This window comes from Podarcis liolepis (assembly GCF_965112155.1).
Source record: "Podarcis liolepis genome assembly, chromosome: 9".
In the NCBI taxonomy this organism is placed as follows: Eukaryota; Metazoa; Chordata; class Lepidosauria; order Squamata; family Lacertidae; genus Podarcis; species Podarcis liolepis.
In genome coordinates this window covers 74,983,323-74,997,256 of record NC_139564.1, presented here as the reverse complement: position 1 = coordinate 74,997,256, position 13,934 = coordinate 74,983,323, and the positions used below count along the sequence as shown (strand labels likewise).

Genomic DNA, 13,934 nt, shown 5'->3' with positions numbered 1-13,934 from the left:
TCATATGTATTGAATATTAAAAATTCTTAAGAAATTTTGTTTTAACTTCAATTTTTTTGTACTTTACAGGAAATAATGTTCAATTGAAAGTGAAGCTGAGTTTATTAGGAACACAGGGCAGATAGCCAAACTCATTTGGTCTGAATTGATGCCACTAGCAGGATTCAACAGCAGCCTTCTAAAAGTATACTTGGGGCACTGGTTAACCTTACTTAAAGTTCTACACAGTAAAGATGGAACTGAAAACACGTCTGTCCTCCTTTTTTACTGAGGCCTTTTAAAAGCCTTTTCACAGTGAAACCCTGTTTACTGGCTTATACCCACAACCTTCCTGAAAGTATTTTGACTGTGACTCTTAAGGAGCTCTATCTGCAAAACTTCTGACTAACAGATGCACTATTTTAAGCATTGAAATCTGCACAGTGGTTACATCTAAATGACACACTAAACTGGATCATAAAATATAATGAACCAGGCCACTATTTGGAACATAATTCCCTCAAAGAGAATTGAATCAGTTTTAATTTTTAAAATATATCATTTTACAGTTAAACTATTCAACAATATTTGTGCTGGAAGATATGTACCACAAATCCAAAAACATTTATCCCAATGCAGAGACCCTTGCATACAGCAGTAGACTGAGTACGAGAAGGACCTTCCATACAAAACAGTTGGCTGACACCATCAGCTGTGGTAGCACTGGATTTGGGAGGGAAAAGAGGACCCTAGAATCAGACCTTCTTCCCTTCAAACCCCAAAATAAATGCCTGTCAAAGCTAACAAGAATAAAGGTACCAAATATGAGCTGCAATCAATATTCAGTCTTGAACAATTACCAAAGGTTCATGAAAAAGAAAGCAGAATAGGCGTTCTTATTTAAAATACTTTCACTTTAAAGGGTCATCTTCAAAAATATTAACCCAAAAATATTAATCCCACAGCTCTCAAGAAACTGCAGTTTTGTTACCTGGCCCCTAATGAGTTCAATCAAAGTTACTGTTTCTTTTTGAAATTGCTATTCTAGTTATTGCACTTTAAAAATAACAATGTTGCTATTCAAATAACAATTGCATTCATCTTTAAAAATGGATTTCTGTGGCATAAACATTTTGAGCACAAGAAGACTTATTATGGCTCTCCAACAAACATTACCACCGATAACTAAAAAGTTATGCCATCATGTACAAAGAGGAGCTTGTGAAAAAATCTGGAAAAATAACAATTTTATGTACTCCACCAAAAAGCAACTGAAATGTTCTTATAAACACAAATACAAGAAATATGCAGATGTTATAAAGAAAGTGGGTAATATTTTATTAGAATTGGCGAGAAATATTATTGTAGGAAAAGAAATTTTCCCAAGTATTCAATCCCCATTTAGAATTCAATAATGATTTAATATGTTACACAAGCTTAGCAGCTATTATTGGGGGGGGTGAGGGGGAGATAAGAAGAAATGTATTTCTGGCCCACATTCTGCTATTGAAAATATGGTACATATTGTATGTACATCTAGAGAAGCAAGTGGGCAACACAGGATTATTCTCTACATTCCTAAAAAATAAGCACCCATATTTGAGATTTAATATCACATCCAACAAATCAATGTAGTCTGAATGTTAGTAAATCTGGAAAAGTCCTGACAACTTTCCCAAATTTCTGCTGAAGTCTAGATTCTGAATTATTTTTCAGGACCTCTAAGATTGACACTTATTTAACAGAATTTTCAGAAAAGTTCATCTGAGGTTTAGCACACACAAAAATCCTGCTCACTGTTCAATTCAACTATGCTTCATATGTATTTCCCTGAAACATCCCAGAAATAATAAAAGTTCAATCTTGCAGCAACATTATCAATTCTCCCTGCAGTTTCATAGTGAAAATGCTCTCTCCAGCTTTGGTTTGTTAAGCACACCAGGGGAAAATGCCTTTAATGGAATATTTTTATGCTTGCAAATTGAATTACATTAAAATGATCAACTCATTTTAGACCCCCCAATTGTTTAGAAACAAACTTTAAAATTCTGTCAATCTTTTTTAATTACTTCTTTACGTTTTCCATGCAGTGTACTACAACTGGCATCTAAATAGTTTCTTTGCATCACGAAGTGAAACATCTTGAATGCTCAAACTGTATTTTTATGAGTGCCTGGGGACCCTGAATTTTAGTGGTCTATTAAATGCCAGCAATTTCATGCTGCCTTGCATAAGACAGCATTCACATATCACAGCCTAGCAATTCCATAGTTACAGTATATATGTATCCCCTCAACCTAAGTAAAAGTAGGGGATATTTTATCTAAAAACCATATTCATTTCAAAATAAGCATTTTTCCATTTCCAATTTACACATGGTGTATCTACTTTAAATCCTAGATTCAAGAACCTCATACAAACACATTCTTGGGAATCTAAATATTCACACACAACAAAACATAATGTAAATATAAAAAACAATCCTTCATCAGTAAGTATCCTGTATTAGTAACTGAAGCTGGTTCATACTTTTAGAACTTCAGAACTTTTTATGTACTTAAGAGTACAGTCCTTTTCTCAACACTTTACTGTTGGTCACACTTTTTCGTATTATGCATGTTAATCTCCTCTTACCTGGGAGTGTTATTCTTTTCAAAAAGAAGTCAAGTCCTATGGTTTGTTTGTACTGCTTCCCAAAAGCTTCTTGAGCAAAACGTGTGGCTAAGGATGTCTAAAAACAGAATCATATTAAGTTCACTTGATATCTCAGAAGACACAACTGAAGTAAAACATAATAAAATGAAAACTAGGCAAGTTTTAAATCAGAACATCCCAACTGTTTTTTTTTGGGGGGGGGGGTTGGTTCCAACAGATAGGATACCAATTCTAAAACTATAGAAGAGAAATTTCTAACACAAAACTGATGTCTAAAGTGAGAGAGCACAATAGAATAAAAGTGTACATACTATTCTACACACACGAAGTCTGGGCTGCTCTAGCAGAGAGCACAAGAATTTATCTTTACATCATAGGATCATAGGATGCTGCCTTATATCAAATCACACAATTTCTCCATCAAGCTCAATATTATCTACAATGACTGGAAGTAGCTCTCCAAGGTTTCAAATAGGGATTGTTCCCAGCCCTTCCTGTAGATGCAGAGTTGAACCAGAGATCTTCTAAAAGTAAAGCATATGCTCTGCCACACTCCAGATCCTGCCTTAATTACTTAGCACTGTAACAAGCAAAGCACTTCAGAACGTTGTTTGTCTTCACAACAACACTGTCCAGGATTCAAGGACCACACAAATAGTTCATGTGCCCAAGGGGGCTTTGGACCTGTGTTTCCTTCCCTATATGGATGACTTTTGATGTTGATAGGCGTTGCAAAAACAGCTTGTCACATGGCCAAAAAGTATACAGTTCAAGTAAAAATGTTTTAAGAACATCTCACCAGGTTAGCACAAGCCCAAGAAGAGAACCAAAGCAAAGAGAAGGCAACCTGACTAAGACCACAGTACGAGTCCATGAAAGAACTGGGATGTGTATCTAGAATTCCTAAAAGAAAGTTTGAAATTCTATCCACTGGACTACTTTGCCTCTCACTTTCTGAGCACTAATCTACTTCTGCAGATGTTAATGTATGAGAGGCTATAGAGATATTCAAATTATGAATAAATGCAAGAGTTTAGAGGATATGCCTAGAAAATAAGAAGCAATTTTCCTATTAATATGTGGGCCTCCTAGCAATAAAACAATGTAAGTTTAGTGGAATAGAATCCATTTCCTTAAAGATACGCTTACTGATAATTGTGTTGTTGCTAAATTAAGCCCAATACATTTTCTAGAAAAAAGGGGGGAGGGAAAGGATTTTAGACTGTAATCTGCAGACTGACTGAGAACAATAACCTACCTTACAATGGTATCATAATTCATTTCAATGTTTATATATTTATTAATTAAAAATTATATTCACAATAAATTTATTTTGACATTTTGATTTGAAAATTATCTTCCAAACAGTATGAAAATATTTCAGTATTTCAAAATTGCATTTTAAAACTTTATAGGAATAAAGTATATAAATTGTATGACATCAGAGAAAACTACAAAAATGAGAATGTCAGACATAATAAATAAATGGAAGAAATCACCAAAACTACCCTCATTTTGCAAACAGATTCCTACCTTAAAATATTCCTGTATTTTAATAAGAAATTGTATAGGAATATTTAATTTTTTCCAAATCAGAAAGGTTATATACAGTATCCTCCCATCCTTGATTTATGGGATACTGTAAATATTGACTTTATCACTGTGTGACACTCAATATTCCCTAAGAGGTTTCTAGAGGCATTAATGAACACACTCTTTGGGTTTACATCTGCCAATAAGTGCAAGAAGTTTTCAACAACTCAGCGAAGTTTTCTAGGACAACTTTCATGATCCCCACTTAATGCAAAAGAATTTAGAGCAGAAAAATCAGGAGATGGGGGCCTTATTACTTTGCAATTGATAAATGTAAAGTGCCCTATACCGACAGCTCAGGGGGTTGTGGGGAGAGAAAGAGACACCAATATGTAACATAGCCAAGTTTTAAAAAACAAAAAACAAAACACTAAGGAATTAAAAATGAATCCATTATATCTGATTTACAATCTTTGGTAATTTGCTTTCACTGGAATCTAAGTACTACAAATAAAACCTCAAGAAGTACTCATAAACAAATAAACAAATCTCTTCTTGGCCTCAGGAGCCAAAATGATAAACCCTAAGGCCCCATTCTAGGCTCAGGTTGTTAAGAAGCATTGCTTATATGTCGAAACACCCAGAATAGTACCCAGAAAGCGAAGAGCTATAAGAGCTCTGGCGTGACGTGCTGCTAGTAATCTGTATTCAGCAGAAACAGCCAAGTTATTGGGTCTTCAGCACAGTTGTCAAACATGGGGGCCTTTTACAGTTTAAGACTCCCAAAGTAGCCCTCGGCATTCCTAGTTGATTTGCTGAAACTGAGGATTCTAAGTCTCAGAAGAAGAGAAGAAAGAGAGAGAACAACATACAACTGTTAAAATTCCTTCCATGTGAACTTCAGGTACATCTGTCTTAATCCTACAGCCTGTTCATTCCATTAGCTGTTATTAAAGGGGGTGATTAATCATCCTCTAACTAACCACTCTTTTGCTGTATCATGTATTTATACTCTCCAAACTTAACTTCCAGTAAATACTTTTCTTTGGTCTTTTCCTTGTGGTTTTCTTTGCATTCCACAGCAGCACTTCCTTCTCGTCTCCACAAGCCTAGTCTGGCTGACAAATCTACTAGCACCCTATATTCCATTTCCCTTCCTGCTAGAGTGGGTTCACCGGTCAAATGTTTTCAATTAAGGCTGCACTGAATTTTTGCCCTCTAATTTTTCAGAAGAAAATGAGAATTTACAGAAAGAAAAGTTTCTCACAAAAACATTTCTGCAAAATAACTTCTTCCTTTGTGCACTATTTGCTGGTGGGGCATAGCTGCTTCTTTCCACAGTTTGCCACTTCAGTGCCATTTTTTCAAACTATTGTTTCTCATTACAGCAAATCAGAATTGGAAATCGTGATTTGAACAAGCATTCTGACTATCATGCATGTAAACCAAATTTAGTAACCTTCATTAACTACAGCCTAACCTGAATTGAGAAAGAGGTGCAGTTCAGACACAATAGAGTCACACAGCTAGACATGATTTGAGTGGGCATGCACCTAAGCATTCCACTACCACCCTGGTTTGCAATCCCAAATTGTAGGTGGTCCTTAAACTACAATTTCAGACATCAGGGAAACTCTGGTCTAAAAAAACCAGGAAGTCTCATTTGCAGCCGGTCACACAAGAGGAAAGGGAAGCACTCAAGTTTCTTCAAACCAAAGTTTGGTGAGAAGTCCAGTTACATTTGAACCAGGCCACACTGACACATACACATGAATCACAACTCTTGTAAGAATTGCAGAAAGAGTGTTGGGTGTGACTCTCAATCAATTTCAAAGCCCTTATCAACATGGGAGTTGCTAATGCTACCTACATTTCTTAAAAGCTAGGGTATGGTCACTTTCCATATAGGGATATCATCAGGATGAAAAAAACAAGCTGTAAAGTAATTTACACACTTTAAAATGCTTTTTTAAAATGTAAAATAATAAAGGCTTCCTTCAAAAGTAAGCATCTCTACTCCATAATTAGGGATAAAAGTTTAGAAGAGTATAATTCTAAGCATACAGCGTACAATATTATAGTCAAGTGTATCATGTCATATAAGGCACTCATAACCATTATATGGTAATTCTCAATACAATGGGAACAGACATGGTCAGAAACTGTAAAAACTCTACAAGCAACTGTGCCACACAATCCAAGAAACGTACTTCAGTGCTCCCAAAAACCAGTAATGAACCCCCAACCCGCTGTATCTTCTGCTTGTTATTGCTCCATTGATATCAAACTGAGTGCTCCTGTTTCTGGACAGAGGGCATGGCTCTTCTCCACTAGAGTTGAAGGCTGGGGTAAATGTGGCCTTCTAGATGATGGTGGACTACAACTCCTGGCCACTCACCATGAGGCTGTTCTTATCGGAAAAGCCACAGGTTTCCCACACTAATATAGTTCATTGCTTCACATGTGTATGGTCCCAGATTCAGTTCCCAGCATCTTTAGTTAAAGGATATGAGGTATCAGAAAACAGAAAGGCCTGTGGAGAACTACCATCAGCAGGGATAAACAGGCAGTTGCTCTAATTCTGTACAATATAACTAAGGGATGAGGCAGGGAGTGGCCAAGATTAGTCTTTTCAGTTGTGGCACCCCATCTTTGAAACACTCTCCCTATGTAAGCTTGCCTAAGCAACTTTTGAAATCTCGGTGTCAAGCGTGAAGACCTTTTCAATGTCTGCAGGTAGCTCCAGTTTTGTAAACTTTGCAGCTTTGGTTTTAATGTTGTGATAGGTTTTCCCTACTGCTGATTTACCATTAAGCTTTTGTTTGGGGTTTTTTGATCTACTATAAGTTACCCTGGGAGATCTTCAGAACTGAAGGGAGAGGTACTAAATATGTAAAATAAATACATTCTTTAGATTCAAGAACATTCAGCCAGTCACTGTTGGAAACAAAATACTGGACTAAGCGGACAGTCTGATCCAGCAAAGCAATTCTTCTCAACAACATCATCATCATCGTATTTATTACCCACCCTTCACATTAAGATCCCAGGGCAGGTTACAGCTAGAAAAAATAATACAATATAATGAAAACAAATCCACCCCCAAATACCATGAAATACATATAAACTAAAACAGATTATATAGGAGGGGCACTAATAACAACAGTTCAATTATCAAAGACCAAGAAGAAGAGATGTGTCCTTGGCAAAGTGACTCTTGGCGCACCTCCACCTATATCAGTTCATCCCCTGAGCAGCAAGTTGCTATTTAACTTCCCACAATGTCCCAGAATAATGCTGCACCAGAAGCACTGCGGGAAATTAAAATGGAAGGTGCCCAGACCAAACTGCCTAGCACTAATCAGAGACCCAGGGTAAGAGACAGGGTCATGCTATGTCATGAAGCTGGACCTGAATGTAAAGGTAAAGGGACCCCTGACCATTAGGTCCAGTAGTGACTGACTCTGGGGTTGCGGCGCTCATCTTGTTTTATTGGCTGAGGGAGCTGGTGTACAGCTTCCAGGTCATGTGGCCAGCATGACTAAGCTGCTTCTAGCGAACCAGAGCAGTGCACGGAAACGCCGTTTACCTTCCCGCTGGAGCGGTACCTATTTATCTACTTGCACTTTGACGTGCTTTCGAACTGCCAGGTTGGCAGGAGCACGGAACGAGCAATGGGAGCTCACCCCGTTGCAGGGATTCAAACTGCCGACCTTCTGATCAGCAAACCCTAGGCTCTGTGGTTTAACCCACAGTGCCACCCGTGTCCCATGGACCTGAATGTACATGCTTCTAAATGTACACTCTTGAACACTAAAGCATGATACAAGTAGTGCCTGCTATTTCTAGCACTACAGCCACACATTTTGAACTATTTTGGCTGTCTGTAAATGTGAAAGAGCAGCCAGAGACTTTTAGAAAACAATCTTAACTATCCTTATAATTACTCTATGATTTTTTTATGATGGCTTGGATGGTACATACTTCAGAGCTACGTGAGGAGGCCAGAAACAATTTTAAACCAGGCTTGTAATACAAGTTAGAGAGGGCAAGCTGGCAGCTTATAGGAGGAATAAGCTGAAACTGCAGCACTGCACTAGGGCAAGGTACATAAGAGACTATCTTGGCTGTGAGGCCAGGAAGACCTGATCCTTGCCTTGCTGGCCTTTTCCCACCTGGCCTGGGAGGGCAGGACTGGACTGACTCCAGATGCAAAAGCTGTGGCTGCTGAACAGATTCTTGGGTTGGAGTGTTGTTGAGGGGATTTTGTGGAGGGTGGGGTTGTTGCTGTTATTGATATTAATTTTTTGCATCTTTATTTAGACCTTATTCTGATTTATATGGAAATTGTTCAATTCGGTTGCGTACTTTTTGGTGTTTAATTTATTGTTAATGACTATTTTTGCCATGTTTGTAATATGTAATTTTATATTTTGAAAATTATATTCTGTAATTTCTATACGGTTTTAACTTTAGAAAGGTGATTGATTGATTTAAGTTGCTCTCTGTGAATCTGACACAGTATCAGCAAATTTACATTCTGCTATAGAGTCCGATTCCTCCACTATGCTCAGGGCTGGCCCAAGACATTTTGAAACCTGAGGCAAACCACAAAATGCCCCCACCACCACCACAGGGAAGGACGGATGCATGAAGATCTACAACAGGAAAAAACAGGGTGGTGGAATCAAATCAACCATACCTGATGGTTGAAGTGGGAATCAAAGGCTGTTGTGGTGAGGAAAAGGGGCTCACTCTGAAACATGCTGGGTGGCTGCAGAGCCCAGGAGACCCCAACATTTCCCCCCAAGGGGTGGGAGACCAGCAGCACCTCCTATTCACCAAGAGGCTACTGTGGAGGCAGAACTTGGGGGTGGGATGACAGCTCCAGGTCGCAGATCCAGTTTCCAAGCAGCAGGTCTAGCCATTGCTGTAGGCCAGATCTGCTGCCCCTGTGGATCCTGCCACCTAAGGCAGTTGCCTCACCTTGCCTCATGGGTGGGCCAGACCTGACGATGCTCTACTTGCATATATGACTCCACTGCTCTCTTATCCTAAGAACAACTAAACCCTTTCCCCTCATCATTCACCAGTGGGCACGGGGCACACTCCTTATGCTAGGCTATATCATTTTTATTAGAAGAGAACTTTATTCCTCCTCATCTTAAATGAATGCTACTGAAAAGTAAATGGATGCAATATTGGTAATAGACCGAGTTCTCAATGATGTGCCCGGGCTATTCCACTTCAGACTGCAGGTGCGGAGACCTGCATCGCTGGATGCTCTTGCATAGTATGGGGGGATCCCTTTACCCTACACTACTCACCATGATTTCCCACTCAAGTCCAGTTCAAAATGCATTCTAGTGCCCTTGGAAGGCTACCTAGGCTCATTTTTACTTTTAATCAAGTTAGGGACTTAAAAAAAACATTAATCTCCATTTCGGGACCTTTTGTGAATTTAACAGCTTTAAAAAGACTGCTATACAAATGCATTTGACTTTGTTGGCCCCTTCCCAGCTTTACTATAATAAAGCTTTATTGAAAACACTCAAGGGGAGCAGCAGAGGCCAACACACCAGATCCAATACCACCACCACCCAAATTGTGCTCTTCAGCTTGTGGGGGCGGGGACGCCTCCTCACCTGTTTCAGAATCCTGAAATACCAGGGTTATTTGGAGAGCCAGTGTGGCATAATAGTTAGGACTATGACCTGGGAGACCATGGTGTGAATCCCCACTCAGCCATGAAGCTCACTGGAAGATCTTGGGCCAGTTACCATCTCTTAGTCCAGTGGTTCTCAAAGGCTTTGGCAGGAGAGGATGGCATGTGGCGGGAAGATTCAAGGACAAAGAAACATTTAAACATTTTCATGTAATACAGTATATACAGTATAGTTCAGTACAATACAGGGGGGGAATGGATATATTTTTTAAAATGAGAGGAGGAGCATCAAGTGATACTGAAAACTATCTCATCCTGTAACTGAGATTACCTTGCAAAAGCAAGTTCATACATCACATTGAGGTTGTATACATATTTAAGGTACATATTTATATTTAAGGCTTGTTTATAATTCTATTGTGGAAATCATTCATGTTCTTATGTAGCTGTATTGCTTTATAATTTCTGGATGTCCCATGATAATATTATAAAGTAGTTGTGTACAAGCAGTGCTAGTTGGTCTTTCTTCTGTTTTCCAATGTTTTTCTCATCTATAAAAAAAATTGGGTGTGGCACAAGCAATTTTTTTCTGCAAGTGTGGCCTCCAAGAAAAAGAACTGAGAACCACTCTCTTAGCCTAACCTCCCTCAAAGAGTTCTTGTGAGGATGAAATGGGGGGAACTATGTACCCCTCCTTGAGCTCCTTGGAAGGTAAAGCTGTTCTATAAATTTAATAAATAAATAAAATAGAAACCCTAGAAAGTTTCAGTGTCTTTTTTTCTAACAATCTAAAACCTGTAATCATCATATGACAGCCCAATCCTATTTTTGAAATGACCCTATTTTTAAATAGTAATAATAACAATAACAATAAGTCCCACTGTGTTCAGTGGAGTGTTCTTCTTCCAAACAAAGGAGCCCTGAGCTGCAAATTACAAAAGTGAATACAGTGGTACCTCGGGTTAAGAACTTAATTCGTTCTGGAGGTCCGTTCTTAACCTGAAACTGTTCTTAACCTGAGGTACCACTTTAGCTAATGGGGCCTCACACTGCCGCTGCGCTTCCACTGCACAATTTCTGTTCTCATCCTGAAGCAAAGTTCTTAACCCAAGGTACTATTTCTGGGTTAGCAGAGACTGTAACCTGAAGTGTCTGTAACCCGAGGTACCACTGTACTCTCATGAGCAAGGCCAGATTTAGGTTTGATGAGGCCCTAAGCTACTGAAGGTAATGGGGCCCTTTATATGTCCAGCTGTCTTTTGTAAACAACAAATTGTTGCTGTTTTTTGTGTTGAATATATGCTATATGGTTATTTATGGACCTAATAGGTATCTAAAGCCATTTGCACATAACAAAATATGTATTTTATCAAAGTATTTTTTTGAACTGAAATACAATTAAGAAGTATATTAATAGTGAAACAATGTTGCTGTATGTAGGTTTTATTTGTTTTTTATCTTATATTTCGGAAATGTACATCCAGGTTTTTTTTCCTTTAAATTTTTGGGGGGCCCCAAGAGAGTGAGGCCCTAAGCTATAGCTTGTTTAGCTTATACGTAAATCCAGCACTGCTCACAGGGATTTTTTTTTGCAAGGAGGCGCTTCTTTAGTCACTTGAGCACCTGCTTTAAGGAGCCCTGGCCCTATCATGGAGAGGATCCTTGTGTGGGGATCTTTACGCAGGCAAGATTAAATGTTCTCCTGTTAGCATTTTGGATGGGCCGACATAAATGAATTCCTAAGACAGATATTGAGTCTGTGGTTGCAACTTGGTGTCAATAGAAGATACGACTCATGTGCTCCTGGAATGCCTTTTCTATAATGATCTTAGAAACAATTATATTCACCTGCTGATCCAGAGAAGTACATATCTTTCAAAACATCCCAATTCCTTGTTAAGGCTCTACAGATCCGTGCTACAAAAATTAAGAAAGGTATGGGATTTTTTTAAAAGGTTAAGGAGTAGAAATGCAAGTCACTATTATTGTTATAATAAAAAAAATTTCTTCCAGTAGCACCTTAAAGACCAACTAAGTTAGTTCTTGGTATGAGCTTTCGTGTGCATGCACACTTCTTCAGATACACTGAAACAGAAGTTGCCAGATCCTTCTATATAGTGAGAAGGTGGGGAGGGGTATTACTCAGAAGGGTGGTGGGAATGGGTGATTGGCAGATAGCTGAGATGAGCCTGTTGACGACTCTTAACGACTGCAATAGGTCTTGCAGGAAAAGGCAAGGGGTGAGAAGGTGAGAAATGGCTTAGTCATGTATAATGAGATAAGAATCCAATGTCTTTGTTCATACCAGGTCTCTCCATGGTTTTAAGTTTGGTAATGAGTTGCAATTCAGCAGCTTCTCTTTCCAGTCTATTTCTGAAATTCCTTTGTAGTAAAACAGCTACTTTGAGATCTTGTAGAGAATGTCCTGGGAGATTGAAGTGTTCTCCTACTGGTTTCTCTGTTTTGTGATTCTTGATGTCAGATTTATGTCCGTTTATTCTTTGGCGTAAGGTTTGGCCTGTTTGTCCAATATAGAGAGCTGAAGGACACTATTGGCATTTGATGGCATATTATTGTATATTATTGTTATAATAATTATTATATATTATTATATAATATTATTATATTATTATTATATTATTATATATGTTATATATTAGTGTTATAATTACCATCGCTTTAATGTGCATATTGGCTGTTTGCTAAAACAAAATAAACTATTTGCTTTCTTAATTACATTGGGGGGGAGCGGTAGCATCACTCCCCCCCCCCCAACACAGACGATGTAACTAAATAAATAAGAAAACACCTCTTGATGCTTTAAAGCGTTTCAGCCCCCGCCCCCCCCCCGGTGCGTTTGGTCCCTGTCATCTCTCTACAACCACCCTGCGAGGTAGGCCGGCGCTATGAAAGGGCGAGGGGCTGCCAAGGATCCCTCGCGAGACCCCAGACCCACCAGCCCGGCTCCGGCCTCCGGGGGGGGGGGTCTCGCGGGGCGGGAGGCGTTTGGGGAGCGCGGTCCTCCCGCCCGCCATGACGGGCGACGGCGAGTCTCGCTCCCTCGGGGGGCTGACTGACCTTGCCGGAGGTGCCGTCGCCCAGCACCACGAACTTGAGCTGCCGCTCGGGGCTCTCCTCCTCCGAGTCCGACATGGCCGGGCGCCTTCAGTCGCTGAGGGGCGAAGCCGCCGCCGCCGCCGCCGCCGCCATCTTCGGCCCCCTCAGCGCTGTCCGTTAACGCCGACGCTGGGCGAGACCACCTGGCAGGAAGAAGGGGGGGAGCCGGCGACGGACACGGCCGCGGAGAGGCCACCGCGCGGGAGAAGACGCAGAAACGGGAGTTAAGCGGCGCCGAGGGACGCAGAGAAGAGGGAACCGCGAGCCGCCGCCGCCGCCTGAGAGCACGGACTGGAGAGCCTCCCCCCCCCCAAAGGAATGGTTCGCTCCGGAGCCCTGGAATGGTCTTGGGCTTCGTAACAAGGCCGGCGCGGTCACTAAGGGCCCGCGGAGGGTGAAAGGTGACAGGAGGGCGGGGGAAGAGGAAGGCGGAGCCCCGGTACCTGAGGGAGTGGGCGGGGCGTCGGAAGCGTCCGCCAATGGCAAGAGGAGCACGAGGGAGAGAGATTTGGGCATGCGCGTTGCTTTGCCTGCAGCTTCCAAAATTGAAAAACCATGGTTTGACGCACGCAGCCGGCTTATAAAAACCATGGTTTGACACCCTCCTGCTTATAAAATTATGCATGACGTGGAGAAAGTGTTAGTTACAGATAGGTAGCCGTGTTGGTCTGCCATAGTCAAAATAAAAAAATTCCTTCCAGTAGCACCTTAAAGACCAACTAAGTTAGTTCTTGGTATGAGCTTTCGTGTGCAGGTATCTGAAGAAGTGTGCATGCACACGAAAGCTCATACCAAGAACTAACTTAGTTGGTCTTTAAGGTGCTACTGGAAGGAATTTTTTTATTATGGAGAAAGTGGGCAGAGAAAAGATTTTCTCTCATTCTCATGACACCGAGAATGGAAGCTGGAAGATTCAGGACAAGGCAAAAGAAAGCACTTCGCGCGGTTAGCCTCAGTGGCGTAACGTGGGGGGTGCAGGGGGGGC

At 40.5% G+C, this 13,934-nt stretch overlaps 1 protein-coding gene across 4 annotated transcripts in view; it reads right to left on the bottom strand.

Moving 5' to 3' along the window:
• Window positions 1-13,583, bottom strand: part of RAB28 (RAB28, member RAS oncogene family) — a 58,075-nt gene extending 44,492 nt beyond the window's left edge. For 2 of the 4 annotated variants that reach the window (XM_083460779.1, XM_083460780.1), the window contains exons 1-2: window positions 12,911-13,363; window positions 2,614-2,710 (exon numbers count right to left, since the gene is read on the bottom strand). In XM_083460779.1, the coding sequence (XP_083316905.1) occupies window positions 2,614-2,710; window positions 12,911-12,985 (172 nt within the window). In that variant the 5' untranslated portion in view covers window positions 12,986-13,363. Of the gene's footprint in view, window positions 1-2,613; window positions 2,711-12,910 lie in introns of all 4 variants that reach the window. The other 2 variants (XM_083460777.1, XM_083460778.1) reach the window with 1 other exon arrangement.
• Between the last annotated feature and the right edge of the window lie 351 nt (window positions 13,584-13,934).